Source organism: Sylvia atricapilla, chromosome 11 (genome assembly GCF_009819655.1).
Source record: "Sylvia atricapilla isolate bSylAtr1 chromosome 11, bSylAtr1.pri, whole genome shotgun sequence".
NCBI classification, from domain to species: Eukaryota; Metazoa; Chordata; class Aves; order Passeriformes; family Sylviidae; genus Sylvia; species Sylvia atricapilla.
Genome location: NC_089150.1, coordinates 12,289,438 through 12,316,493, shown reverse-complemented (window position 1 = coordinate 12,316,493; position 27,056 = coordinate 12,289,438). Strand labels below are relative to the sequence as shown.

General features: G+C 56.7%; 1 protein-coding gene across 2 annotated transcripts in view; it reads left to right on the top strand.

Annotated features, from left to right (window-relative positions):
- The first annotated feature begins 927 nt into the window (after positions 1–927).
- The window catches only part of CELSR3 (cadherin EGF LAG seven-pass G-type receptor 3), a 31,445-nt gene continuing 5,316 nt past the window's right edge, over positions 928–27,056 (top strand). Inside the window, exons 1-32 of one of the 2 annotated variants that reach the window (XM_066326689.1) lie at positions 928–4,119; positions 9,590–10,222; positions 11,726–11,948; positions 12,328–12,443; positions 12,822–12,910; positions 13,325–13,482; positions 13,671–13,834; positions 14,304–14,429; positions 14,594–14,763; positions 15,001–15,186; positions 15,329–15,439; positions 15,700–15,868; positions 16,123–16,264; positions 16,449–16,569; positions 16,881–17,064; positions 17,151–17,252; positions 17,883–17,897; positions 19,544–19,638; positions 20,352–20,561; positions 20,837–21,020; positions 21,498–21,647; positions 22,251–22,431; positions 22,702–22,869; positions 23,275–23,401; positions 23,500–23,706; positions 23,814–23,988; positions 24,508–24,620; positions 24,913–24,992; positions 25,604–25,730; positions 26,381–26,494; positions 26,633–26,769; positions 26,856–26,962. In XM_066326689.1, coding sequence (XP_066182786.1) covers positions 996–4,119; positions 9,590–10,222; positions 11,726–11,948; positions 12,328–12,443; positions 12,822–12,910; positions 13,325–13,482; positions 13,671–13,834; positions 14,304–14,429; positions 14,594–14,763; positions 15,001–15,186; positions 15,329–15,439; positions 15,700–15,868; positions 16,123–16,264; positions 16,449–16,569; positions 16,881–17,064; positions 17,151–17,252; positions 17,883–17,897; positions 19,544–19,638; positions 20,352–20,561; positions 20,837–21,020; positions 21,498–21,647; positions 22,251–22,431; positions 22,702–22,869; positions 23,275–23,401; positions 23,500–23,706; positions 23,814–23,988; positions 24,508–24,620; positions 24,913–24,992; positions 25,604–25,730; positions 26,381–26,494; positions 26,633–26,769; positions 26,856–26,962 — 8,008 coding nt within the window. In that variant the 5' untranslated portion in view covers positions 928–995. The remainder of the gene's footprint in view (positions 4,120–9,589; positions 10,223–11,725; positions 11,949–12,327; positions 12,444–12,821; positions 12,911–13,324; positions 13,483–13,670; positions 13,835–14,303; positions 14,430–14,593; positions 14,764–15,000; positions 15,187–15,328; positions 15,440–15,699; positions 15,869–16,122; positions 16,265–16,448; positions 16,570–16,880; positions 17,065–17,150; positions 17,253–17,882; positions 17,898–19,543; positions 19,639–20,351; positions 20,562–20,836; positions 21,021–21,497; positions 21,648–22,250; positions 22,432–22,701; positions 22,870–23,274; positions 23,402–23,499; positions 23,707–23,813; positions 23,989–24,507; positions 24,621–24,912; positions 24,993–25,603; positions 25,731–26,380; positions 26,495–26,632; positions 26,770–26,855; positions 26,963–27,056) is intronic. The other variant, XM_066326690.1, reaches the window with a different exon arrangement.

Below are 27,056 nucleotides of genomic sequence, written 5' to 3'. Positions count from 1 at the left end.
GTATTTTCCTTGGAAAATAGGTTTGGTTTTTTGTGTTTTTTTTTTTTTTTTTTTTTTTTTTTTTTTAATCAGGTATGCAGGAAGCAAAATCTGCAACTTTTCCTCTGGTGAAAGGGACACACCTTGTGGTGTCGGGGAAGCAGAATGGGATTCCTAAATTTGTGCCATGCACTTGGGTTCCCATGGGTGGGAAGCCGGATGGCAGGGGCTGTGACAACGGCTGCATGGCCTGGATGAGCAGGACACGGACAAACCCGTCCTCATTCACACAGTAAACCCCATCCTTGCAGATGCCCAACGCGGTGCTGCTTCCAGATGGACCCAGGGGAGTGGAAGGGCCCGTGGGGCTGCCGAGGCACGGCAGCGCCTCCTCGCCCAGCCGCTGGCACTGTCCTGCCTTGCCCTTTGTGCCGGCGGCACGGCAGCTGTCCCCGCGGGCCCCCCTCGGGCACGGGAGCACCGCCGGGCCCTGGCGGTGACACTGCCGGTGGCCCGAGGACCGCTCCGGCGCCTTGTGCACCAGCAGCGGCTCGGCGGCTCAGCAGGTGCGCGCTGTGTGCACGGTGTCCCGGTGCCCGCGGGCCCGGCGGTTTTAGCCTCACCCGGTGCAGCCCCTCGCAAAGAGCCGGCCGCCAGCGCTGAGCCGGGGCTTACCGGCGGGCGGCACACCCCGCTCCAGGGCCGGCAGCGACCACCCCGCAGTGCCCCGTGCAGCCGGGCGGGGGACGCGCCTTCCGCAGAGCCCCCGAAGGCCCCAGAGCTCGGAGCACCCGGCACGGCCCGCGGGCCCGCGCTCAAGATGGCGGCGCAGGGCGGGCGGGGCCGCGGCGGGGCGGGGCGGCGGGAGCCATGTTGGGGCTGCGGGCGGAGCCGCCTCCACCCCCAGCAGCAGCGGCGGCGGCGGCGGGGCAGGGGGCGGCCATCGCCGGCGCGAGCGGGGGCAGCGCCGAGCCCACCGCCGTGCGCTCGGGCCGGGCGGCGGCCGCTGAGGCGCCATGGCGGCGGCGGAGGAGCCGGTGGCCGCCCCGAGCCGCTCCTGTTGCCGCCGCCACCGGGAGCAGCCGCCGCCGCCGCTGCTGCTGCTACCGCTCCTGCTGCTCCCTTTGTTCCCCTCCGGGCTGGGGGCCACCGCGCCGCCGCCGCCGGCAGGTTGGGGTCCGCCGGCCCGCTGGGGCTGTCCCGCCGCCCTACCGTGCCGGACGGCGGCCGTGCCCCCGGGGCTGCCCCCGGCGCCGCGCCGCCGCTCTCCGCCGCGCTGCCCGCCCCGCGCCGCTCGGCCGCGCCCGCTGCCCTTGGTCCCGGCGCCGGCCCCGGGGCGGCGGGCCCGGCGCGCAGCCCCGAACCGCCACCCGCTGTTCCCCCAGTACAACTACCAGGCGGAGGTGGCGGAGAACCAGCCGGCGGGGACGGCGGTGGTGGCGGTGGCGGCCCAGGACCCTGACGGGGGCGAGGCGGGGCGGCTGGTGTACTCCATGGACGCGCTGATGAACAGCCGCTCGCGGGATCTGTTCAGCATCGACCCGCAGGCCGGGCTCATCACCACCGCTCAGGCCCTGGACCGCGAGAGCATGGACCTGCACTACTTCCGAGTGACGGCCACTGACCACGGGTCACCGCGGCTCTCCGCCACCACCATGGTGGCCATCACTGTGGCTGACCGCAACGACCATGACCCCGTCTTCGAGCAGGGCGAGTACCGGGAGACCATCCGGGAGAACGTTGAGGAGGGATACCCCATTCTGCAGCTGCGGGCCACCGACGTAGATTCCCTGCCCAACGCCAACATCCGCTACCGCTTTGTGAATGAACGGGCTGCCTACGACGTCTTTGAGATTGATCCCCGCTCTGGCCTCATCACCACCAGTGGGCCAGTGGACAGGGAGAAGATGGAGAAGTACTCCCTGGTGGTGGAAGCCAATGACCAGGGTAGGGAGCCAGGGCCCCGCTCTGCCACTGTCAAGGTGTACATCACGGTCCTTGATGAGAATGACAACATCCCTCAGTTCAGCGAGAAGCGCTACATTGTCCAAGTGAGGGAGGACATACGGCCCCACACCGAGATCCTGCGTGTCACCGCCACGGACCTGGATAAGGACAACAATGCGCTGGTACACTACAACATCATCAGTGGGAACAGTCGTGGCCAGTTCTCCATTGACAGTGTCACTGGGGAAATACAGGTGGTGGCTCCCCTGGATTTTGAGGTGGAGCGAGAGTACACCCTGAGGATTCGGGCTCAGGATGCGGGACGTCCTCCTCTTTCTAACAACACTGGCATGGCGAGTATCCAGGTGGTGGACATCAATGACCATGCCCCCATTTTTGTTAGCACCCCTTTTCAAATCTCTGTCCTGGAGAATGCTCCCCTTGGCCACTCTGTCATCCACATCCAGGCCGTGGATGCAGACTATGGCGAGAACTCGCGCCTGGAGTATAAACTGACAGGGGTCTCGGCTGACACACCTTTTGTGGTGAACAGTGCCACGGGGTGGATCACAGTCAGTGGGCCCTTGGACCGGGAATCAGTCGAGCACTATTTTTTTGGGGTAGAGGCTCGTGACCATGGCTCTCCATCTTTATCCGCCTCGGCCAGCGTCACCATTACTGTCATGGATGTCAACGACAACCGCCCTGAGTTCACCCAGAAGGAATACTTCATCCGCCTGAACGAGGATGCAGCTGTGGGGACCAGTGTCCTCAGTGTCACGGCAGTGGACCGGGACGTGAACAGTGCCATCACATACCAGATCACAGGAGGCAATACACGGAACCGCTTCTCCATCAGCACGCAAGGTGGCCTGGGGCTCATCACTCTGTCTCTGCCACTGGATTACAAGCAGGAGAGGCGCTATGTGCTCACCGTGACAGCCTCTGATCGCACCCTGCGTGACAACTGCCACGTTCACATCAACATCACTGATGCTAACACGCACCGACCTGTGTTCCAGAGTGCCCACTACTCCGTGAGCATCAATGAGGACCGGCCTGTGGGCAGCACCGTGGTGGTGATTAGTGCCACAGACGATGACGTGGGGGAAAATGCCCGCATCACGTACTGCCTGGAAGACAATGTCCCTCAGTTTCGTATTGATCCAGACTCTGGGGCCATCACTCTCCAGGCAGAACTGGACTATGAGGACCAGGTCACATATACATTGGCTATCACTGCCAAGGACAATGGGATCCCCCAGAAGGCAGACACCACATATGTTGAAATCATGGTGAATGACGTTAATGACAATGCCCCCCAGTTTGTCAGCCCTCATTACCAGGGCATGATCTCTGAGGATGCGCCTCCCTTCACCAGTGTGCTCCAGATCTCTGCCACCGACCGGGATGCCCACACCAATGGGCGAGTCCAGTACACATTCCAGAACGGGGAGGATGGGGATGGGGACTTCACCATAGAGCCCACCTCGGGGATCATTCGCACTGTGCGCAGGCTGGACCGCGAGAACGTTCCTGTCTATGAACTGACTGCCTATGCTGTGGACAGGGGCATCCCTCCTCAGCGAACTCCTGTCCACATCCAGGTTACCATTCAGGATGTGAATGACAATGCCCCCGTCTTTCCTGCTGAAGAGTTTGAGGTCTTGGTTAAGGAGAACAGCATCGTAGGCTCTGTGGTGGCCCAGATCACAGCTGTTGACCCAGATGAGGGACCCAATGCCCAGATCATGTACCAAATTGTGGAAGGCAACATCCCTGAGATATTCCAGATGGACATCTTTTCTGGGGAGCTCACAGCCTTGATAGACTTGGATTATGAGACAAAATCTGAATATGTGATTGTAGTGCAGGCCACCTCTGCCCCTCTGGTCAGCAGAGCTACAGTCCACATCAAACTCATTGACCAGAATGACAACAGTCCTGTTCTGAAGAACTTCCAAATCCTGTTCAATAACTACGTGTCCAATAAGTCCAACACCTTCCCCTTGGGGGTCATAGGGAAGGTCCCAGCATATGACCCAGATGCATCTGACCGCCTCTTCTACACCTTTGAGCGGGGAAATGAACTACACTTGTTGATTGTAAATCAATCGAGCGGGGAGCTGAGGCTGAGCCGTAAGCTGGACAACAACCGTCCGCTTGTGGCCTCCATGCTGGTGACTGTCTCAGGTAGGGGGTGAAAATCATTAAATCTGTGGTACAGTACCTTTGGGGGGGTGCTCGGTGAGGTCCTTCTGGGGCAGCCCATTGTGCATTGGGGATTGGGTTGAGGACTGCTAACAAGATTTGGATTGGAAGTGCATTCCAGTCAGAGAATAGTACTGGAGGGGTGTGAAGGGTGGCAGGGGAGGCAAGCTGTTGAGCAGCACTCTGTAAAGGGGGCAAGGCTGGAAATGGTCTGCAAGAACAAAGCATTGTTACTGAGCTGTGAGATCACTTCTGGCTGCTAGGGAGGCACCTTTGGAGGTGCTGTGGCCAGCCAGACTGTGTTGTGTGCTGTAGGGTGCTGGCTCAGGAAAGCGGCAGTTCCCAGGATGGCCAGGCTGCTGGCCCAGGGGCTAGTACACTGCTTTGCTCCCAAGCCCAGGTGGCTCTTCTCTCTGCCGGGACTGAGTGCTTCCCTGGCTCCGTACAGGAGGGAGAGATTCAGCTCAGTGCAGGAGCCCTCTTAAACACCCCTCTGCTAATAGCAAACCGTTCAGTCCCGATTCTGGCTGTGGTGCCTGCCAACACTTGCTTTGCAGGGTGGCTTCTAAAGCCTGGGACAGGCTGTCCCCCCTCTTGCAGGGGACAGCTGTGGCAAACCTGATTGCAATGCCTGGAACTCTTGAATAGTGTGTTTTGTTGGAGTATCCAAACGCAGGTGCTAGGTGTAGCCAGGGGTGGTGGCTTTGTGAGGTATTGGGGTGCCCTCTAGCCCAGCTGAGGACAGGACAAAGATAAACCTAGAGGCTCGCCTGTGGGCAAGAAGGGTTTGGACCTGGAGCTCCCAGGGCCTGAGCTTTGCCTTCACCACTAGCCTTTCTTAGCTGGTGGATGCATGATCTGAAATGGAGGCATCTGTCCATTGCTGAACCGTGGAGTGGCTGCGGGAGAGAGGGCAAGAGCCCTCTCTGGAGGGGCCAAGCACTGAATTGCCAGGAGTTCCTGGGGAGCTGTACTGAAAATTGTGATGCTCCGCTGATCATCAGCTACCAGCTGCCTTCCCTTTTAGCTCTCTCGATCTGCCTTGTTCGGTGAGAGGAGGATCTCTTTCAAAAGATGGAGCGAGGGCTCTAAAAGGAGATCCGTACATGAGCAGCACCAGCCTGGCAGTGGGCTGGTGCTCTGTGGGGGCTAATTGTAGCCACAGGGCTGGCCGAGAGCGGCTGCAGGCAAACACATGCTCATTGCTAGAGGTGAGGGTGGTTTTGACCTTTCTAGCTTCTGCCCCAGTATGTTAATGCAAGCCCTGTCTCCTCACACACTTAACCCTGCACAAAGGCAAAAGACAATCGCATACTGAAGTCCTGTATCGAGCCGCCTCATGGCGAGGGGGCCCTTGCAATTAGAATGTCGTCATCTTCCAGCGGGAAGGGAGAATGGGAGAGGTGTGCTCACGAAGGAGGGGAGACGATGGAAGGGGAAGAGCTGTTCTGGCGAGGGAAGTGAGAGGCTGGAAAATAGGTCTTTTGTTGGCTTTTATATTGGCTGTGGAGGTGGAAGTCTAGTTTGGTTTTTCAGTCTTTGTTGTTGGCAGCCCCCCGCCCAGCTGGCAGCTCCGCTGGCCCCATGCTGTCGCTGTGTGCAGAGAGAGGATGGGTTTGTGGGGCTGGCAGCCAGGACATTCAGACGTGGCTGCATTGTCTGCCTCGGACACTGTGCCGTGACAGAGCACCTTCCTGCTGCTGCAAGGCAGCAGTAGCTCCTATGTGGGTGCCCCAAGGGTCAACATCCTAGGGGAGGGAGTGGCTTCCCTGCCTTTATGGTGCATTTGAGGGAGGCAGAATCCCCATAAAACATAGGGCAAGGGACCGTTTTGCCTGCCTGTGAGCTATGTGTATTCTTAGCTCAGCCCCTTGTAGGAGGCAGAAGAATTGGGCCATCACAAACCAGTGCCTTTCCAGCGGGGTTGATAGCCTCAAAACTGACCTCAGCTTTTCATAGGTGTGTGGATACCTCTGGCTGCTAAAATCTGCTCTTGGCCGCTGAGGATGCAGGACAGTGGGATGGAGGGGCTGTCCATGGCAAGCAGCACTGTGAAATTGGGGCAGTGTAAGAGACTGACACTATGTTGACTCTAAACCATTTCAGTCTGGTTTTTGTGGGCTTGGTGACAAGTGTGGAGGCTCAGCTGCAGGATAATGACATTCATCCTCTGTGCTGGGTGATGGGAGCTTGATTTACTTTCACGATATTTTAACTGGTAAAGTGTTATCAAAATGTTGAGAGGTCTGCCAAAGCCCTACAGCGGCTATGAGGAATGTTCACTGTACCGATACTCTTCTCTTTTCCTGACTTCTCTGTCTAGAAATGTTTTACTGTTCCTCACCTGCAAACATGAAAGTCATGCTGTCTGCCCCCAGAGCACCCTTGCTGTCTCTGGGTGGCCACTGCAGTCAAAATAGTGGGTTTACTCTCTTGGACGCTGTTGCTACCACTCAGAAGAGGACATGGAGCTCTTCTTTAGCTTTTCAGGGTGGTAATTGTCAGTCTTGGGATTGCAAACACAATGGCCCAATGCTGTCCAGCACAAGGGTTATAGCCCCTTGTCTCTTTTCCTTGCTCCATTCCCTGTAGCTGTGTTAGGACTTCTCACTCTGCTGCGTGAATATTCACCAGGCACCAGCTCTCCAGCCACAGGATTTAATCAGAAAGGCTGAGCATTCGTGATTAAAATGCCTCCCATGGGGGGTCAGTGCCTCCAGCTAGCTTTGGGCTTTCTTCTGGTAGCTTTAGTTTTTTTTCTTTCCCCATTTGCAGTGGGTCATTCTCTTAACCATCTGCTTCCCTCTGCATAGAGGGGGGAGGCAGCCTTGGGTGTGATGGTGAGGTGGGACAGTGTTAGAGGGGGGCTTACTGAGGAGGGCTGTTGGGCCAGACCTGGCTCCACACTGCTGTGGGGAACTGGGAAAGGGATGCTTGGCTTTCCTGCTGTGGGATGGACAATGCCAAAGGCTCAAGTTCTCCCCAAGTCAGTTTCTTCCCCAGGCATAGGCTTGTTGTTCCTGTGAGGCATTACTGGCCTCCAGCCTGCCCTAGGATGCCCTCAGCATCGTGTCAACCAAGCCTAATAACAGCCATAAATTAGGCAGATATCTGCTGGATGCTCAGCAGCCCCTGGGGAGAGTGAGAGCTGTCCCCAGGCTTTGTGGCTGCTTCTCAGTGAGCTATGAGCTGGAGAGGAGAGGGAAGGGAGCTGGGCTCCTGTGGACCTCATGCTTGCTTTGATGAGAGGAGAGGAGAGCTGTGTACTAAGAAAAGAGCTGGTGTCAAAGAGATGGCATCCTGGGATACTGTCTCACCAGGTGGTTCCTCAGGGGGAGCTGCCAGGCTGATGGTGGCTTGAGGAGCGTCTTATGCCAAGTGTTACTTGTGGTTTTCCTCACACAGCTGCCTCCCAAGGTCTGGGTGGTCTCAGTACCCCATGAGCCTCTTGCAGAGAGAATGTCCCTTGGCGAATGCAGGTGATGATGCCAGTTCCTTGCCCTGGACCCAGACAGATCTAGATACCCTGGCATGTCCAACCAGATGCTGAATGGAGCTGTTGAGTTGCTGCTGCTCATACTGCTCCTTGTGCCAGAGCAGGCAGGGTGTCACACAGAGGGGTGCTATCTCATCTTGATTCCATATGGGGTGGGAGGAGTTTGACTTCAGAGAGAAGCAGCCCCCCTTTCCTCCAGGAGATTAGCTCCTGGGTGACTCTACTGGCACGCTGCTCCCCCAGCTTGGAGCCAGCCTTATCTCCAGAGCAGCAGTCCTGGTGCATAGGCTGCTCTTGCGCAGGAATTTGCAGGGTCACTAGAAAGCTTTCACCTTCTGAAGAGTAGAAGAGAGAGGTGGAAGAAAGGGAGATGTTTCAATTTGTAAATCTTCCTGCACCGCAAACTTCAAACAGGGGCTAAGGGAAATCAAAAGGCTTTGCAGCACAGCAGCTGTGGGAAGAGAACTGTAAAGGCAGCTTTGTATGAGGCTTGGAGCTAGGGCATGGATGAGGGACGAGTGGCTGGCATTTGCACACCCAATCCTCATCAGGGATGGGACTGACTGGGGTGCCTGGAATCCTGGTGCTCCTTGTGCCTCTTGCACTGGGTTGGAGGAGGTGAAGTACATTGGGGAGGTTACAGCAAGGCTTGGGATCCAGGATTAGTCATGGCAGTCACTGTTGTCTTGGTATGATGTTGGAGAGCCAGTTTTCCATGGAAATGTGGGGGTTTGAGGCTCCCAGGTGAATTCGGAGTGGGAGATGGGAGCAACAAGTGACAGCTGTGTGCTGCTAATTCCCAGGGGGCACCAGTGTTGGGGTGCTAGCAATGGGCTGGAAGATGGATCACTTAATTTCAAGAGCAGTGAGGCTCTTTATGAGCCCCATCGAGCATTTCTGGGGCCCCCAAGGTTGGCACAGTCTTGTCTTGCCATGCTGAAGTCTGGGTCTGCCTGCTGGAGCCTGTGTTGGAGGCCCAGAAGGAGGGGACCAGGTGATAGGAGGCATCCTCCTGGGGATCAGCAGACAGGCTTCTCCCAGCTGGTTGCCCTGGCCAAAGCTGCTAGCAAAGGTGTCTGGAGTATCCTGGGGTATCAGGATCCTTTGGGTCTCTGGGAGTTGGGTAGGTGAGGCAGGGGCCCATGATCACAGATCTGCCAGGGTGGAAGCTGCACCATTGCCCATTTGGGCTTTGCTGTGCTGCCTGTGCCCCTTGCAGCCTGAGCCACTGGCTGAGAGTGCACCTGATGTGCAGTGGGTGAGCTGCTGCTGCTGGCCAGGGTCTGGGAGAAAGCAGGCAGGCACACTTTGAGTGTCCCTGCATGCTCCTCTGCTCCTGCTTGGGAGACTGCTCATGTGGTGTGGCATCCCAAAGGGAAGGAGTTTATTTCCAAGGAAAATAGAGATTAAAGAGAATTAAACAAACCAGAGATGGGCTGAGAGAGGAAGAGATGCCGAGCAGATGGTGAGAAGGGGGGAAGCAGGGAAACCAGCACAAAAGCTTGGGAGAGCCTGGAGGAGAGAGGAAGGAAATGGCAGGAGCGAGCACAGGAAAAGGCAGCATGGGGAAGGCAGACAGGGCACAGCAGGGAAGCAAAACACCCCAGGCCCTGGCATCAGCTCCTGTGTTTGCCAAACCTCCTGCTGAGACTTCCTTCTGTTCCTGGGCACCTTTGTTCCTGAGAGCTGTTTGCTGCCCAGATCCAGGACAAGGAGAAAACCTGAGAGTTCTTTCTGTGGAGAATCTGATGGGGGGTAGAAGGTGCAGCCACACCAGCCACTTCCCCTCCATCCCAGGTGGTCCCCTGCTAGCCTCTGTGGCTGTGGCTCCAAGCTTCCTTACCAAGGACTGACCTCTTAGGGGCTACACTGGGGTGCAGGGCTCTGCCCTGGGAGGGAGGAGACCCTCCAAGCAGCAGACAGAGACCTGCAGTGTGTTCCTGTTCCCTCCAACAGACGGGATCCACAGCGTGACAGCTCAGTGCGTCCTGCGGGTCATCATCATCACGGAGGACATGCTGGCCAACAGCATCACGGTGCGGCTGGAGAACATGTGGCAGGAGCGGTTCCTCTCCCCGCTGCTGTCCACCTTCCTGGAAGGAGTGGCCACTGTGCTTGCAACACCCAAGGAGGACATCTTCATCTTCAACATCCAGAATGACACAGACGTGGGTGGCGTGGTACTCAATGTCAGTTTCTCAGCCCTGGCACCATGGGGCAGGCGCTACTTCAGCTCGGAGGAGCTGCAGGAGCAGCTGTACATGAAGCGCATGGTGCTGACAGGCACCTCCATGCTGGAGGTGCTGCCCTTCGACGACAACGTGTGCCTGCGGGAGCCCTGCCAGAACTACATGAAGTGCATCTCCGTCCTCAAGTTTGACAGCTCTGCCCCCTTCATCGCCTCTCACTCCACCCTCTTTCGGCCCATCCACCCCATCACCGGCCTGCGGTGCCGCTGTCCCCAGGGCTTCACCGGGGACTACTGCGAGACGGAGATCAACCTGTGCTACTCCAACCCCTGCCTGAATGGGGGCATCTGCACCCGCAAGGAGGGGGGATACACCTGCGTTTGCCGCCAGCACTTCAGCGGTGGGTGCTGGGCCCTGGGGGGCGGGGTGGGTGAGACCCTTGGCATTGCTGTCACCCTGGCGGGTGCTCTTCCCACCAGGGCAGCGGGTGTCAGAGCCTCTCTGTGCCTGCACAGGTCCAGCTCTGCTCCCAGCTCTGGGTTTCCATGGTGCTGCATGTGCAGGGCTGAGGTTGCCATAGAAATCTGTTTTGTAGGGAGTTGGCATGGAGGACTCTTGGGGACCCTGGCCATCACTTTCCACCCCTTCTTACAGAGCAGGAGAACTAAGCTAGACTATGCAGGACTGGGGCACTGGAGGTTTCTCGGGTACGCACTGTGCCAGGAGGGTGATGGGTTCTGGGACCGTCTGCTGGTTTCAGGCTGTGCCAGTCCTCAGCTGGTCTGGCAGAGGTGTGCAGCCACACTGGTCCCATGTGCAGTGGCTAAGCTGCTGCCCACCCAGAACAGGAGAGACTGGGCCTAGGTGTCCCACCAGGCAGATCTGGTCCTAGCTGGGGACACTGGCAGGGCAATTCACAGCCCAGCCAATGTCTTGTTGCCACAAGTTCACAACAGGCTGTGGAGAACTGGCAACTGGGGGATGAGGGGAGGCGGCTTCAGCTACTGAGGAGGGATCCCCTGCCTTGCTCTCACTGCCTGGAGGGAGCGTGGCAGCAGATGGCTGCCTGGAGCTCTTCTGCAGGTGGCTCCTGGTGAGATAAGCAGAGTCAGTGGTAATTAACCTCCGGCATTTGAAGCGTGAACAGCCATTAGTAGAAGGGTTAATGAGCTCATTTGCCTGTCACTTCATGCTGTCTCTTCATCCTCCTTGTGTATCACAGAGCAAGTAATGGGAGCAGGGCCTGGGTGTAGGACTTTAGCTGAGTAGTTCCTTGGGTTCTGTAGGGATAGCTAGCACAGGAAAATGGGCTGACAGATGCCCTGGACTGCACTGTGGGGGTGGTGAGGGTAAAGGTGCCAGGGTATTCATTGTTCCTCATGTTGCTCCTACTTGCATGCAGTGTTTGGAAGCTCCCAGTGCCATGGGTGATACTTCTATAGCTATTAACAGGAGCTAAGTGGCACTGGGCTGTCCCCACACCCCAGAGACAGGACTAAGATGCCTGTCCCAGGTTTGTGTGGGAGCAGGGCCCAAGGAGGCACTCTCAGCATTACCAGGACTTCCCTGGCTTACTTCTCTATTCTTAGGCCTTGCAGCCCGGCTGTGGCCAGTGCCCTCCTGTCACATTCTCATGCTGTACTGGATCCAAAGTTGCCCCTTCAGTGGGACGTGGCATCAATCCAGCCCAGTGGCTTGTGCCGGGCTGGCCGTGGTTGTTAGCTCACTGGCTACTGTGGGGAGGACTTGGGTGTCATACCCTTCACTGGCCTTAGCTGCTCCACAGACTCCTTCCCCTCAGCTGCCCTGTCCCGAATCCAGGCTGAGGTCTGCATTCCCAAGACAAGGAGCACATGGGTGGTTGCTGGGTATGCGTCCCAAGCCCGTGGCCTTGCTTCTGCAGGCGAGAACTGTGAAGTGGACAGCCGCGCGGGGCGGTGTGTGCCCGGCGCCTGCCGCAACGGGGGCACCTGCACCAACGGCGCCGACGGCGGCTTCCGCTGCCAGTGCCCAGCGGGCGGCTTCGAGATGCCCTTCTGCGAGGTGTCCACACGCTCCTTCCCACCGCGATCCTTCATCATGTTCCGGGGCCTGCGCCAGCGCTTCCACTTCACCCTTGCCCTCTCGTGAGTTCTCTTTCCTCCGCTGCACACCGGCATCCTTGGTTCACCCGGCCCTGCTCTGGTTGCTCTTTATGCACAGCACACTGGGCCAATGCAAGGACTGCCTAATGCTCGCCAGACTCCTGTGTTACTGGCTTTGCTTCCCCGTGGGGCTGCCCTGGCATCTTTAGCCAAAGGGCTCTGAACCTGCACTGGCATCAGCTGGTCTATTCCTACTGTGCCTCTATTCTTTGCTGCTTCCAGTTCTCTGCCTCCATGCCAGGTCCCTGTGCTCAGGGCTTAGTGTCCCTGTGCTAGGATGTTGGTGCATGCCACAGGGGAAAGAGGGTTTCCACGTGCTCCTTGCACACACCCTGCCCTCCTTCTTTTTACCCTGCCGCAGGTTCAGCACTGTGGAGCCCAGTGGCCTCCTGCTTTACAATGGGCGTTTGAATGAGAGGCACGACTTCCTGGCAGTGGAGATCATCCAGGGGCAGATCCAGCTGAAATACTCCACAGGTACACTTGGCCCTGCCTGTTGTGGGATTTGTGTCATGGGAGCTGTGAAAAGGCCTGTGCTGAGTGGGGAGAGAAGAGTGCTGCCCTGGATGGAACCTGTGCTAAGGGAAGCAGGGTTAAGAAGTGTTGGTGAGCATCAGTGGACAGCACAGGGGATGAATTGTGTGTATTAGGACTCTGTCTGGGCTTAAGAGTGCAGTTTGTGAGCACAAACCAGGACAAACCCTTTTGGTGTCTCTGCTGCTCTTCTGTCCTGTTGTGTCACTATGAGCTTCACAAGTCCATCAGTAGCACAGTGGGTTTGGTACCTTAGGAAGTGTGGGAACATCTGAAGGCTGTCTGGCTTCCCTCAGCCTGCCATCATCCCTGTCTCCTCAGGAGAGTCCAGCACAGTAGTGAGCCCCTACCTGCCGGGGGGTGTGAGTGATGGGCAGTGGCACACGCTGCAGCTCCGCTACTACAACAAGGTACGTGTGTCCCAGCTGTCCCCAACACTCATGGCTCTCTATCGCCACAAGCAGCTCTGGGTCTCTCCTGTTCTCTGACTCTGTCCCATGGCAGGGACTCTGGAGAGAAGGTAGAGGAGGTTTTCAGCCCTTACGGATGGATGCAATGGAACAGACAGCTGGGTACAGGGACAGACTGACACTCAGGACTTCACTTGGAGGCTGCAGCAATGTGCTCCTTGCGGTGTCCTTGCCCATGTCCCTCTCTGGTGCTGTTTGCTGGGCTTGGCTGGAGGTTTCATTCCTGCATTGCTCACACCTCCAGGAGCACAACTGAGCCTGGGCCGTGCTCAGGCCTTTCCTTGCTCTTGTATGAACCCTTGGGTGCTTGGGTCTGGGGCATGTGTGCTGCTGACACCCTTCATTTGCTTTCAGCCCAAGGTCAGTACCCTGGGGGTGGTGCAGGGCCCCTCCACAGACAAGGTGGCCATCTTGACAATAGATGAATGTGATGCTTCAGTGGCCCTGCAGTTCGGCAGTGAGATTGGAAACTATTCCTGTGCTGCAGAAGGTGTGCAGACCAGCTCGAAAAAGTGAGTTCCTTGATACTGCTGTGGTGAGGAGAGGTGATCCCTGAGGAGCCAGGCCTTCACATCCAGACCTTGGCTGTGTGTGCCTGTCCCTGAGGATGTCTGCTTCCCAGCCCTGTGCACTGAGGGAGCTTGCTGGGCTAGTGTGAGCTCACTGTACCACTTAAAGCCCTGGGCTTCTGATCCTGCAGGTCCCTGGACCTCACAGGTCCCTTGCTCCTTGGAGGGGTCCCCAACCTGCCAGAAAACTTCCCCATCACTCACCGGGACTTTGTGGGATGCATGAGAGACCTGTTCATCGACAGCAAACGCATCGACCTGGCCTCTTACATTGCCAACAATGGAACTGCTGCAGGTACCAGTGCCTCTGCTCCTGCCAGCCACTGCCCAGAGAATGGCTTCTCCTTCTCACACATCAGTGCTGCTGGGCTGTAACAGCATTGTGGCACCACAGCTGGAGCTGAGCAGATTCTCACTGGAGAACAAGACCTTCAGGCCCCCCTAAATGATCCAATGCCCACCTCAGCTAATGTTCTGGGAATGTCCCTCTGATCCCAAGTGCAGAGCCTGCTGAGCTGGCTGACCTGGGAGATGCTTGATCATCAGCCCAGCTTTACAGTATCTTTGTTCTGGCATAAGGAGCACCAACAGCCTTAACCCTCATCCCTGGGCAGGCAGGGTCTGTGTGGAGACACTGAGCAGCAGGGCTTGCCCCTCTGCCAGTGGGGAAAAGGGAGAAAGCAGCAGGCAGGGGTGCCTTTCCATGTGGACTGGGAGGAGGTGGTGAACTGGTTGAGGCTGATACAAGTGACTGATACCTCCAGGTTGTCATGCCAAGCACACGTTCTGCGACTCCAGCCCCTGCAAGAACGGCGGCACCTGCTCTGTCAGCTGGGGAACCTACTCCTGCCTCTGTCCTGTTGGCTTTGGGGGCAAAGACTGCCGCCATGGTGAGTGAATGGACACTGCTGGGCACGCTGTGCGAGGCTATGCTGGGGCTGTTGTGGAAGCAGAGTAATGGATCCATGTGAGATGAACTAACTCTGCTGTCCCTGCATGTAGTGCTCCCTGTGAAGTGCCCTTCCCTTCTCCTCACCTCCACTTTCCTTTCCAGCCATGCACCATGCCCACTATTTTCAGGGCAACAGTGTCCTGACCTGGGACTTCAAGGCAGACATGAAGATCTCGGTGCCATGGTACCTGGGGCTGGCGTTTCGGACACGTCAGCAGGATGGGGTGCTTCTGCAGGCCCACGCAGGCCAGTACACCACCCTGCTCTGCCAGGTATGGCCATGGCCTCAACCACAGCACCATGGCTCAGCCTCTGCTGCTGTCTGCCCCACAAGAGCATGGGGACCTTGTTCTCCGTGCTGGCTCTATCCCAAGCAGAGGGTAGTTGAGGGGAGAGGCATTTAGCGGGGATGGATTTCCCTCCCCATGCTTTGATGGATGGTAGGCTGGAAGCAGCCAGAGTTGATGAGGTCTTCGCTTACTGCTGGTGTTATTGTTCCCTTTCTGCAGCTGGCTGGAGGCCTGCTCTCCTTCATAGTGAGCAGGGGGTCAGGGCGCAGCACCAGCCTCATCCTGGACCAGCTGCAGCTCAGTGATGGGAAATGGCATGATCTCCAGCTGGAGTTGCGGGACGTCCACAGTGGGCGAGAGTCACGCTACATCATCACCCTCACCCTGGACTTTGGGCTGTACCAGGTAGGTGCTGCTTAAGACCCTGGCACCAGGACAGGAACTGTGGGGGATGCTCGGCAAACACAGGCAGGGCTGTGCCTCTGCACTCCCTGAGAGGGCTGGGACAGGGCTGGTGCCCATTGCCTCATGTTACTCCCTTCTGCAGGACACGGTGGTTGTGGGAAATGAACTGCATGGCCTGAAGGTGAAACACCTGCATGTGGGGGGAGTCCTGGGCTCTGGCGAGGTGCAGAATGGGCTGAGGGGCTGCATACAGGTGAGTCCATTGCTCTGAGCCTTCCCTTTTCAGTGGATCTGTTTGCATGGAGGGTTAGAAAAACCAGTCTGGCAACTGCTGCCAGCATCCATCCTGCTGGTGTCACTCTGCCTCTGGGCATTCAAGGCTCTGAGTTGCCATGGGGTAGTGTTAAACAGGGAGGATGGGGAGTGGCTGCTGCTGGGAGTTTGTGGAAGGCAGGAGAACTGGAGTCTCTTATGCCTGTCCTAGCTTCACTGACGTTGTCACCTGCACTGCAGGGTGTGCGACTGGGTGGCAGCGTCACCGGGATCGTGCTGCCCAAGCCCAGTCATGCCCTGCGGGTGGAGGCTGGCTGCAGTGTACCAAGCCCCTGCGACTCCAACCCCTGCCCAGCCAACAGCATCTGCAAGGATGAGTGGCAGAGCTACTCCTGTGTCTGCCAGCCAGGTAGGGCCTCCAGCACCCTGCCAGTCCTCTGCTCTTTGTGCCTGCTTATCTTCTCCTCTCCCCCTGTGACTCCATCCTGGCCTGTGACTGCTCTCCTGTCCATGCCTTGGGCAAGTCACATCCCTGTCAGACACTCGTCAGTTCTTCTGGAGGGCAGAATCCCTCCTGAGCCCCCTAAATTCACTCCTTGGTACTCCAGCACCTCGCAGGGAGAAGGTATTTGCTTTACATGGTAGTCTCTGTCCACACCTCAGGGTACTACGGAGGGGACTGTGTGGATGTGTGTCACCTCAACCCCTGCAAGAACAAGTCGGTGTGTCGCCGTAAGCCAGGCTCACGCCTGGGCTATGTGTGCGAGTGCAGTGGGAACTTCTTTGGGCAGTACTGCGAGCACAGGTGAGATACAGGGCAGGACCATGGCCTTTGGGCCTGGCTCCATGCTGACCTCTCATCCTGGATATGTAACCAGGGACTTCTCAGTGCCACCTTCCTCCTTGGAGCTGCTGAGCAGTTGGACTGGTGGCAGAACAAAGCCTGGAGAATTTGATTGTTGTAATATCAAAGGTATTTCTCTCCCTAGGATAGACCAGCAGTGTCCGAAGGGCTGGTGGGGAAATCCCACCTGTGGGCCCTGTAACTGTGATGTGAACAAGGGCTTTGACCCCGACTGCAATAAAACCAATGGGCAGTGCCACTGCAAGGTGAGGGGCAGCTCTGCCAATGGGGACATGGACCATGGCTTGTCTGAAACCCTGCTTGTTCTTGATTCTGTTCCTTGTCCCCCCACAAAGGCCTGGCAGTTGCCGAGGCCCTGCTTTGTGTGCCCGAATCTGGGCTGGATCCCTGCTCAGCTCCTCTGTACAGCCTTCCTGGCCCAGCATGGTGATGATGGGGGCAGTGGGGTGCTTGAAAATCGGGAAAGCCTTGACCTTCTCTGGCTCCAGGGGGTCCTCAGCCCGCCTCTGCTGTTGTCCCGGTGGGCTCTCTGATGACTGTCCTCATCTCCTCCCAGGACTTCCACTACCGCCCCAGAGGCAGTGACACCTGCCTGCCCTGTGACTGCTACCCCGTGGGCTCCACCTCACGCACCTGTGACAGGGAGACTGGCCGGTGCCACTGCCGGCCCGGGGTCATTGGCCGCCAGTGCAACAGCTGCGACAGCCCTTTTGCCGAGGTGACGCCCAGTGGCTGCGAGGGTGAGTGTGGGCACAGGAGTGTGGGCAGCTGCTGCCATGGGGCTTGGTGTCAGTGGCCTGGCCCTGTGACCAGTGTGTCTCCACAGTGCTCTATGACGGCTGCCCCAAAAGCCTGAAGGCAGGTGTGTGGTGGCCCCAGACCAAGTTTGGCTTCTCGGCTGCAGTGCTGTGTCCCAAAGGCTCCTTGGGTGAGTGGAGGACGTGATGGAGAGGGGAGGGGCCAGCCTGGCTGTCCTGTAGCAGCCCTGGCAATATCATTCTGTTCTTGCACTACCCCAGTCCCATTCAGCTGGGCTTGAAGTGTGGGAGAAGGAAGTTGGAAGACAAAATGCCACCGCCTGGGGAAGAGCAGAGAGCAAAGGGTGCTGGCTATAGGACTGGGGTTGGGTAAAAGCTGTGGAGTGTAAGATCCATCACCCAGCCATGAGGCTGTGCTGTTCCCTCAGTCTTGATCCCCATATTCTTCCTGCTGCTTTTGGGTTCACCAGGCTTGAGGCTGAGGTCAGGCCTGGCACAGCACCCACAGTGCCTTCCTGTGGCTTTACCAGCCCCATCCCAGTGTGCCCTGCAAGGGAAGCAGGGCACAGTTTGCTGTCAGGTGAATGTTGGGTAGGAGTCAGCATCCTGAGCTGGAGGAGGCAAAGCTGTCCTCAGTGACAGAAAAGGTGTCAGCAGGGTGTCTGGGAGTGTAGGGCAGTGCGAGCTCCAGGGGACAATACAAACCCTGTCCTTCCCCAGCCGTTCGCCCCCGGAGGAGGCAGGTTCAGCTCCTAACTGTTGTCGCTTCTCTCCCCGGTTCTCTCGCCCTCCGTGCACAGGCTTGAGGGGTGCAGGTAAGGTTGTTCCCATCTCCTTCCCCCTGTGCTGTAACGGCTGCACCACATGGCTTTCCCTCCCTGCTCCCTGCCTGACACCCTGCACACCCCTGCGCTTTCCCCACTGCTTCTGGAGCTGCCAAGGGTCTTCCCAATGCTTTGCCTCTTTGCCTGGTCTCTCTGCTCCTACACAGTGTTCCCTGCTCCCAGCTTGCTAACCAGCACAAGCCCAGCTGCAGCTGCACGCAGCCATTGCCACCCTCTGTGCTGAGCCTGCAGTGTTGGTTCTGGGCAGGTCTGTGCTCTGCTTGCCAGCTGGGATGGATGCTGGCTCTCCTGGATGGCACTCACTTGCTTAGGCTGGGAAGGAGCTAGTGGTGAACAGTGGGTGGTGAGACCAGAGAGGAATGGCTGTGGAGTGGAAGAAGGGGAAACTGTTTGAGTGGGAGGTGGTAGCATGGGAGCAGGAACTGATGGGCAGGCACAGCACAAGGTCCTGTTCCTTTTGCCTGGCTGGCAGGTGAAGGCACAGGGACCTGGGCATCAGATTCTGCCCAGATCTGCATCTGAGTCAATCGCTGTTCTATGCAAGGGGAATGCCATCAGTATGGAGACTTCTTGTTCTTCCTGCTCCCTGCTGCAGTGGCACTGGTCCCTGTGCTTCTGCAACTGGGAGAAGGGTGGCTGGAAGGACTGCTAGGAGCTGGTGGAAGAGGGTGCGGTGCGCTTGTCTCTGGGGCTTTTCTGAGCAGCAACTGGAGTCTGCTCTAAGCTTCCTCTTTCTGCCCTCCCCTGTTACCCTCTCCTAGCCATAGGCACCTGGGTGGGCTTCTGTGCCCTGATGCTGTCCCCAGGAGGACCTGCTCCACAGTCCTGCTAAGTACACGGGGTTGCCTGGTTTCTCTTGGTCAGAGTGTTTGTGGTGACACACCCAGCTGAGAACAATTTTCTCCGTGTTGGCTTTAGCAGCGTTTTTGGTGGTAGTTAACATCTCATCCCATTCAGTTTTGGAAACTCCCTTGCTGTACTCAGGTGCTTTGGGCTCCAACCAGGGACTAGGGGCTGGCGCTGGATACTGAACCCACACTGCTGGATCTTCCACACTGGGGTCCACTGTTCCACTCCTCCATCCCTCTTGGATGAAGGGGCTCATCTCAGGGGCTGGTTTTCCAGCCCAACAGCAGGGCTGTTGTGCTCTTGAGGTGGCTTTGCCCTGTAGAGGGAGCAGGACCTCAGCAAGCATTGCTGGCTGTGAGCTGGGGGATGCTTGGAGCTGCTTGGGCTTCTGTAGGTTGGGGTTAGATGTGCCTAAGGACACAGTCATGTCCCCTTGGGTTTTCCAGCCTGGGTCCTGCCAAGTTAATCCTTTTTGCAATCCTGTGTGGCAGCACCTGATGTGATGCAGCCACAAAGCACACATAGGCATCCAGCTCCTGGAGGGAGGGGGTAGCAGCAGCTTGCTGAGGTATTACAGACCAAGAGTGGAATGGGTTGCACTGGAGCAAAATAGGACAAAGGCTCTGGGGTGTTACAAGCCCTCCCCATCATTTGTCAGTGCCACTCTTGGGGATTAGCTGGTGCAGAGGATCCCTGCTGGGAAGATGCAGCAGGGCAGCCATGTCTCCTGTGCTGAATTTCCAACAAGCCCTTCCTCCTTGTTTTAGGTGCAGCCATCAGACACTGTGATGAGGAGAAGGGCTGGCTGGAGCCAGATCTCTTCAACTGCACTTCACCTGCCTTCAAGGAGCTGTCCGTGCTGGTAATCCTCTCAGCTCTGCAGCCCTGACAGAACAGGAGCCCTCTGAACAAGGGCTCACAGCCAGAATTCAAAGCACTCAGCTCTCCAGGGGTGCCTGGAGTATGAGAGGGCATTGTCACAGTGCTCAGTGCCTTTCTGTTCTCATCTCTTTCCCCCAAATCCCTCCTCTGGGAGCAGTGATCTGAGCTTAAGTTCATATGACTTCATTTAATCTGTGTCCCCCTCAGAGATGACTTGAGTCCTGCCAGAGTATTTGAGGGGAAAATAAATAACCATGAGCAGAGCTGAGTGGTTTGAAGCTGGTGGGATGTCTGCTCCATGACACCTCTTTAGCCCCCCTGTTTTGTCAGGGACAAATCCCTTTGAAATATCCAGGGAAGTATATTCAACCCTTACATGTTGGCTGAATTGAAACTGAAGCCAGGAGAGTTTCCAGGGAAGTATTGCCAAGGCCTTGCCCTGTCCTTTCATCTCCTTGGCCTCTGTCAAGTATAGCACTGGGTTAGCCGAGCCAGTGCAGACCCTGGTGTGTTGCTGGAGGCTGGTTGTCTGCCAGATGTTCTCCCTGTTCTAGTGACCACCACTGTGAGTGTCCATAGCTTCTGCCATGGCTTCAGAAACAATCTCTGTGTCCAGCAGGGCCTGCAGCATCCCAGTTTCCTGGTTAGGAACCTGCTGAGTTGTTTCACCTTCTCTTTTCTCCCCACTGACAGCTAGAGGGTTTGGAAAGGAACAAGACTGAGCTCAACACGATTGAAGCCAAGAAGCTGGCCCACCGGCTCCGGGCTGTGACAGACCACATGGACCACTACTTTGGCAACGATGTGCACATTGCTTTCCGCCTGCTGTCCCGACTCATGGCCTTCGAGAGCCAGCAGCGTGGCTTTGGCCTGACAGCTACACAGGACGCCCACTTCAACGAGGTGAGTCCTTCCCCCATTCAGAGTGGCTTCTGTTGCTGCTTCTCTTAGCAGCCACCCTGTGTTTCTGAGGGGATTGAGGATCTGGTGGGACCCTATCAGAAGCACTGGGCTCCTCAGTCCACACCAGCAGTGTGGGAACAAAGACCTGTGTGGTCAGGGCTGGAGCAAAGAGTGGTTGAGGAAGGGCAGAGAACTGGGTTTGCTGCAGTCTAGGGGTGGTCAGGAGAGGCCCAAAGGCCATGCTCACCCTCTGTCCTCTTGTCTCTCCCATTCAGAATCTGCTGCATGCAGGCAGCTCTGTGCTGGCACCTGAGAACCGGGAGCACTGGGCCATGCTGCCACACGGGGAGCACGGCAGCGCCAGCCTCATGGAGCAGCTGCGGGACTACTCGGGCACATTGGCCAGCAACATGAAACTCACCTACCTCAACCCTGTTGGTGTCATCACCCCCAACATCAGTGAGTAGGAGCTGGCTGGGGTGGTGCAGCAACACTGCTGTCACACCTTGTTCCCTTCTCATCTCACTGCATCTCGGGGAGCGTGCATGTAATGTCCTTGATGGCTCTCTCAAACATGGGGAGGCATTTGTGAGAGTGGTCCTGGTCCCATCCCTGCCTGGACTAGCTGACCTTCAAGAGCTAGCAGAGCCAGGAGTGTGCTGCCTGCTTCCAGTTACTTTTCAGTCTCTAGCGAAAAAGCAGCTGGCCTTGGTGGCAGTAGTAGTCTACCCTATGGCAAAGCAAGGATCTGGGCTGGGAAGGAGCACTGTGGGTACTGAGATTTTGTGTCATGCCCAAGTTAAGGTCATAGACCCAAACCAGCCTGTGGCTCGTATGGTCCCTTCGCCAGGGACTTGTATCCTGGGGCGCCCTGGAGCACAGTTGCTCTCCCGGTGTCCATCCTAGAGCTGATTTTCACACCTTGCTCCTCTGCAGTGCTGAGCATTGATCGCATGGAGAACCACTCCCACATCCGCCGGCGTTATCCTCGCTACCACAGCAGCCTCTTCCGAGGCCAGCCTGCCTGGGACCCCCACACCCACGTTGTGCTGCCACTGTCGGTGCTGAGCCCTCCGAAAGCTGAAGGTGAGCATCACTCAACAAACAATATGAGTTGTTGTCACTGTTAGGGACACGAAAGGATGCAGCAAGCAGCAGCAAGTCAAGCAGGAAAGCTTTCTACTTTATTTTTCTGACTGCATATATACAGTTTTACAAGCAGGCCAAGATTGGCTACACAGGTAGTCACCTCTTTGACCTCGTTGATGAACATCACCATCAATCATATTTCTCCTCCCAGGGGAAAAATATGTAAACATCTCTAAAAATATACGTAGTTACTTGAAGCTGCGTGAGAACAAATGCAAACAGTAAAAAGCAGGCAAACTTGAGGCAACATGCAGCTGGCAGGGAAGATGTAGAATCACAGGAAGGTTTGGGTTGGAATAGACCTTTAAAAGCCATTTAGTTTGCATATACCCTACTGAGATGAGACATGGCTCTGTCAGAGGTCCAAGAGCCAACCCTGAGAGCCTGAGCTTTACACTCCACCACTTCCCAAAGGCTCCTGATGGCCTTGCAAATTGTCTTCAGAGCAGCACATGCTCGCGTGGGTGTGTCTGCGCGTGCACGCGCGCGCGCGCGTGTGTGTGTCTGTGTGTGTTCTCACCACCCCCTTGTGTGCCCCAGCTGTCCCCACAGCAGTGCCTACGCTGGCTGGGGGTGAAGGGAACTACACTGTGGAGAACTCCTCCCCGAAGCAGGCACTGCCAGAGCCTGAGCCCACTCTCACTGTGGTCATCCTCATCATGTACCGCACCCTTGGGGGGCTGCTGCCTGCACGCTACCAAGTGGATCGCCGCAGCATCAGGTACATCCTCCTTCCCTTTGCCCCCACAAGCACCAGTGGAGAGGGGCTGGCTGGACTCTGTTCTGTTCCCTCTGGCAGTTGCCAAGTCTGTCTGCAATGGCGAGGGTTTGATTCCCAGCCTTGATGCTGCTCTGTGCCACATTTCCCAGCACCATGTTGTAGACTGGCAGAGCTTCTGAGATGTCAGAGCAGGACACCGGAGAAGTCTCTGGGAGTCTGCAGCTGCCAGACACAGTGATAGTGATGGTAGAGCTCTGTTGCTCCTTGCAGGCTCCCCAAGAATCCAGTGATGAACTCCCCCATTGTGAGTGTGTCTGTGTTCAGCAATCACACCTTCCTGCAAGGACCCCTGGACACTCCTCTTGTGCTGGAATTTTACCTGCTGGAGACAGCCAACAGGAGCAAACCTCTTTGTGTCCAGTGGAACCACTCCAACCTGTGAGTTGAGCATGACCAGGCTACTCTCTTTGAGCTGCTTTCCCCACACGCCTCCTCGTTCCCCAAGTTTCCCTGAGCAGCACTGGGATGTGGGGGCTTCTGCCCTCTCCCATGGGATTTGTTTCTTCTGGGAGGACACAGCAGAGTCATAAAATCATTTCATTTGGAAAGGATCTTTAAGATCATTGAGTCCAACCATTAACCCAGCACTGCCAAGTCCACCACTAACCCATTTCCCTCAGTGCCATGTCCACACTCTGGCTCCAGTATTTGAGTCTTAGGAGTGCAGTTGTATCTGCCAGCAGAAGAGTCTTGTCAGTCACCCCTCTTCTCTGTGGTTCCTGCTCCGCACACGCATTTGTGTGTCTTCTCTCCTAAGTGCACTCTGCTTTTTGGTGGCTGTAGGACCAACCCCTCTGGCTTCTGGACAGTCAGGGACTGCGAGCTTGTGTACCGAAACACCACCCATGTCCACTGCCAGTGCTCCCAGTTTGGCACCTTTGGGGTTTTGATGGACAGCTCACACCGAGAGGTAACCTCAGCCTGTGGGACTGTGGATGATGGTGGGGACTGTGCTTTCTGATTTTGCCCCTAACACTGCTGTTTGCCTTTGGTTTTCTGCTACTGCAGCAACTGGAAGGTGATCTGGAGACATTGGCAATTGTCACCTATTCCTTGGTGTCTCTCTCCTTGGTGTCTCTGCTGCTGACCTTCTCCTTTCTGACCTGCCTCAAAGGCCTCAAGTCCAACACACGTGGCATCCACTCCAACATATCAGTCACACTCTTCTTCTCTGAGCTGCTCTTTCTCCTGGGTATCAACCGCACTGAGAACCAGGTCTGTGGGCTTGAACAAGCTTGCCCATGGGGGTGAGGGTGAGATGTGGATAATGCCATTAGCATTGGCACAGTGGGACCATCTCTAAGTCACTTTTGTCTCCCCAGTTTCTCTGCACTGTGATTGCCATCCTCCTCCATTGCTTCTTCCTCTCTACCTTCGCCTGGCTCTTCGTCCAGGGCCTCCACATATACCGCATGCAGACTGAAGCCCGCAACATCAACTTCGGGGCCATGCGCTTCTACTATGCCATTGGCTGGGGAGTGCCTGCCATCATCACTGGTAAGAGCTGCTTGTGCTACAGCTCGGCCCAGCCATGCTGCTTCTCAGCAGTCTCCTGAATACCTCGTGTTGCCCAGCTCATCCAGTGTGGAGAGCTGAGGGTGGGCTTGCCATGGTCAGCAGTGCTGGCAGCAAGCAGTGCTGTGGTGGTCAGGGGAACACATATCAGGGGCTGTCATCTTGCCTCCTAAGGAGAAGTAATTTCTCAGGACATCACCTCAGATCTTCTAGTTAAAGTCTCTTGGTTTCCCAAGCCTGTATACTTGGGTCATCTGTTGCTGGCAGAGAATGCCTCCTGGACTGGGCTGTGTCAGGGACACCTGAGGAAAAGGAAATAAAGTCCCCATTGCTGAGTCTCAAAGTCCCGACTCCTTCCGCCTGTGGTGGGAAATCCTATGCACAGGGCAAGGAACAGGGAGAAAGCCCCTTCACTGCTGACAGTGCTGGCATGGGATTGCCATGGTTTGGACAAGTCCAAGGCCGCTGAGTCTAGACCTGATCTCTCCCTTCCTCCTGCAGGGCTGGCTGTTGGCCTGGATCCTGAGGGCTACGGGAACCCTGACTTCTGCTGGATTTCCATTCATGATAAGCTGGTCTGGAGCTTTGCAGGCCCCATTACTGTCGTCATTGTGGTAAAACCCTGTCCTGTTTAACCCACAACCCTCTCCTGCATCCCTTCTCTGCACCATGGGCACTTGCCCCTCCTTGGCTGCCCACTGCCTGTCCCATTCTCTGTGTCCCTCTCCCTCAGTTAGAGGCCCTCTTTTTGTCCCTCCTCACTCTAGCCAAATCTGGGGGAGGCCACAGTCATGAAGGGGAAAGGAGGGTGTGTTTGCAGAGCCTGGCAAACCTGGAGTCTGGACTGGGGAGGTCAGGTCAGAGCCAGCCCTTGGCACAGCTTCTAATCTGTGCCAACACTTTCAGATGAATGGGGTCATGTTCCTGCTGGTGGCCAAGATGTCCTGTTCCCCAGGCCAAAAGGAGACCAAGAAGAAATCGGTTCTGTGAGTATTAGTGGCCAAACTCCCAGCAGTGCTCTGGCAGCTAGTGGTTTGTAGCATCTTCAGTGACCATCCTCCTCCTTCTACCATCACAGAGGGCCCTTCTGTGCATCAGTGTCAGCCTTGCAGCCACTCTCCTCTCCCATACCTGCCAGCCACATTAACCCTTTCTAAACTTTATCTTTTTTTGTTCCTATGTCCCCATCTCCACACTGGTCCCCTTTCACCACCTGCCCTCACAGCCTCTTGTGTCTGCTTGGATTCAGCATTCAGCCCTTGTCAGTATGAGCACCTGCTTCTTCCTCTTCTACATGCTCCTGAGACCTTTCCCCATTCCCTCTTGAGCCAGCCCTGGAGCATGGCTGAGCTCTGTGTGGCTCAAAGTGACCTGTGTCATTTGAGCCCCTGTGTTTGCCATATGTGATCCAGAAGGGAAGGCCTGGGAGTCTGGGGGAGCTGGGCCACAGTGTAGGGATGTCCCTGCAGTGCTGGGTACAGCAGGAAGGTCTGCAGGAGCTTTCCCCTCTGGATCTCTGTGAGCACTAGACTGCAGATTAATAGTATGCTCTAACCTCTCAGTGTGTGTCTGTCCCTGTCTGTCTCTCTCTCTCCAGCATGACGTTACGGAGCTCCTTTGTTCTGCTTCTAGTTATTAGCACTACCTGGCTCTTTGGCCTCTTGGCTGTCAACAACAGTGTCCTGGCTTTCCACTACTTCTACACTGTCCTCTGCAGCCTCCAGGTAACTGCCCAGCCTCTGCTGGGGCGGGCATGGGTCAGCCCAGAAAAGCATCCGTGTGGTTGCCACGGCCATCTGTGGAGAGTGGGTGCATTGTGCTGAGCTCCCAACTTCTCGCTGAGCTCTGTCCCTTCTGCTGTCACCTCTGTGGCACTGAATGACTCCTGCCACTCCTTGCTGCTGGGCCTGTGGTGAGCAGTCACACAGAGCAGGAGGTGGCTGCAAGGCATTTGGTTCAGAGGTAACGTCCAAGGGATAGCAAGTACCATCTGGAGGGAAGGTGCTTCCATGTCCTGAGAGGGCAGAGTAAGAGAATTTGACAGAAGTGTTGGACACCCAAAATATGATCCATGGCAGCACTCTGCCAACCTTCTCCCACCACTGGGGCTGATGTTGCTGTAGGGGACCTTGCCATTTGCTCTTTGGCCACTGCCAGACAGGTGGACACCCCACCCATTCCTCCCTTTTCCATGGCCATTATGGGTGTTAGCTCTCATTGGCATTGTGCATTGTGCTCTCATTGGCATGGTGCATGCCAGTCCAGTAGCCACACTGGACTCTGGAAGAGCCAGGGACTGTCCTGCTGCCGGCACTGTGGGCAAGCAGGTCAGCTGGCAATGAAGGGCTGCCTCTCATGGCATCTCTCCCCACAGGGCCTGGCAGTGCTGGTCCTGTTCTGTGTATTGAATGAGGAGGTGCGGGCAGCATGGAAGCTGGCCTGTCTCAACAAGAAGGGGCAGAGTGAGGAGGCCACGAGGAGCACACAGGTGGGCGAGAGCAAGGCGGCCCAGGGTGCTGGGCTCAAGCTGCATGTCTGGGACAAGAGCTGACAGGGCTATCCTCACTTTCCCTGGGCTGCCATGGCAACTCCTTAACAGGGCACATACCGTCTCCCTCCTCCCCAGGGTCCCAACGCCTACAACAACACAGCACTGTTTGAGGAGAGCGGGCTCATCCGCATCACCCTGGGGGCCTCCACAGTGTCCTCAGTGAGCAGCGTGCGCTCTGCCCGCACCCACTCCAGCCAGCGAGCTTACCTCAGGTATGGAGCAGGCAGGGTTCTGGCGCCCAGTAGTGCCTGGGCAGAACCAGAGGCTCCTGTGACAGTTTGAGCCTCCTCTCTTTCAGAGACAATGTGGCAGCACGTCAGGGCTCTGCCCTGGATCACAGCCTGTTGGCTCACACCGGCCCCACGGATATCGACATGGCAATGTTCCACCGTGATGCTGGGGGAGGTAAGGCTCAGCCTTGTTCCTGGGTTTGGGAAGTTCTTCCTAGTGCAGGCTCTGGCTGTATGGTTACATATTCCACTCCATGTTCAGCTGCAAC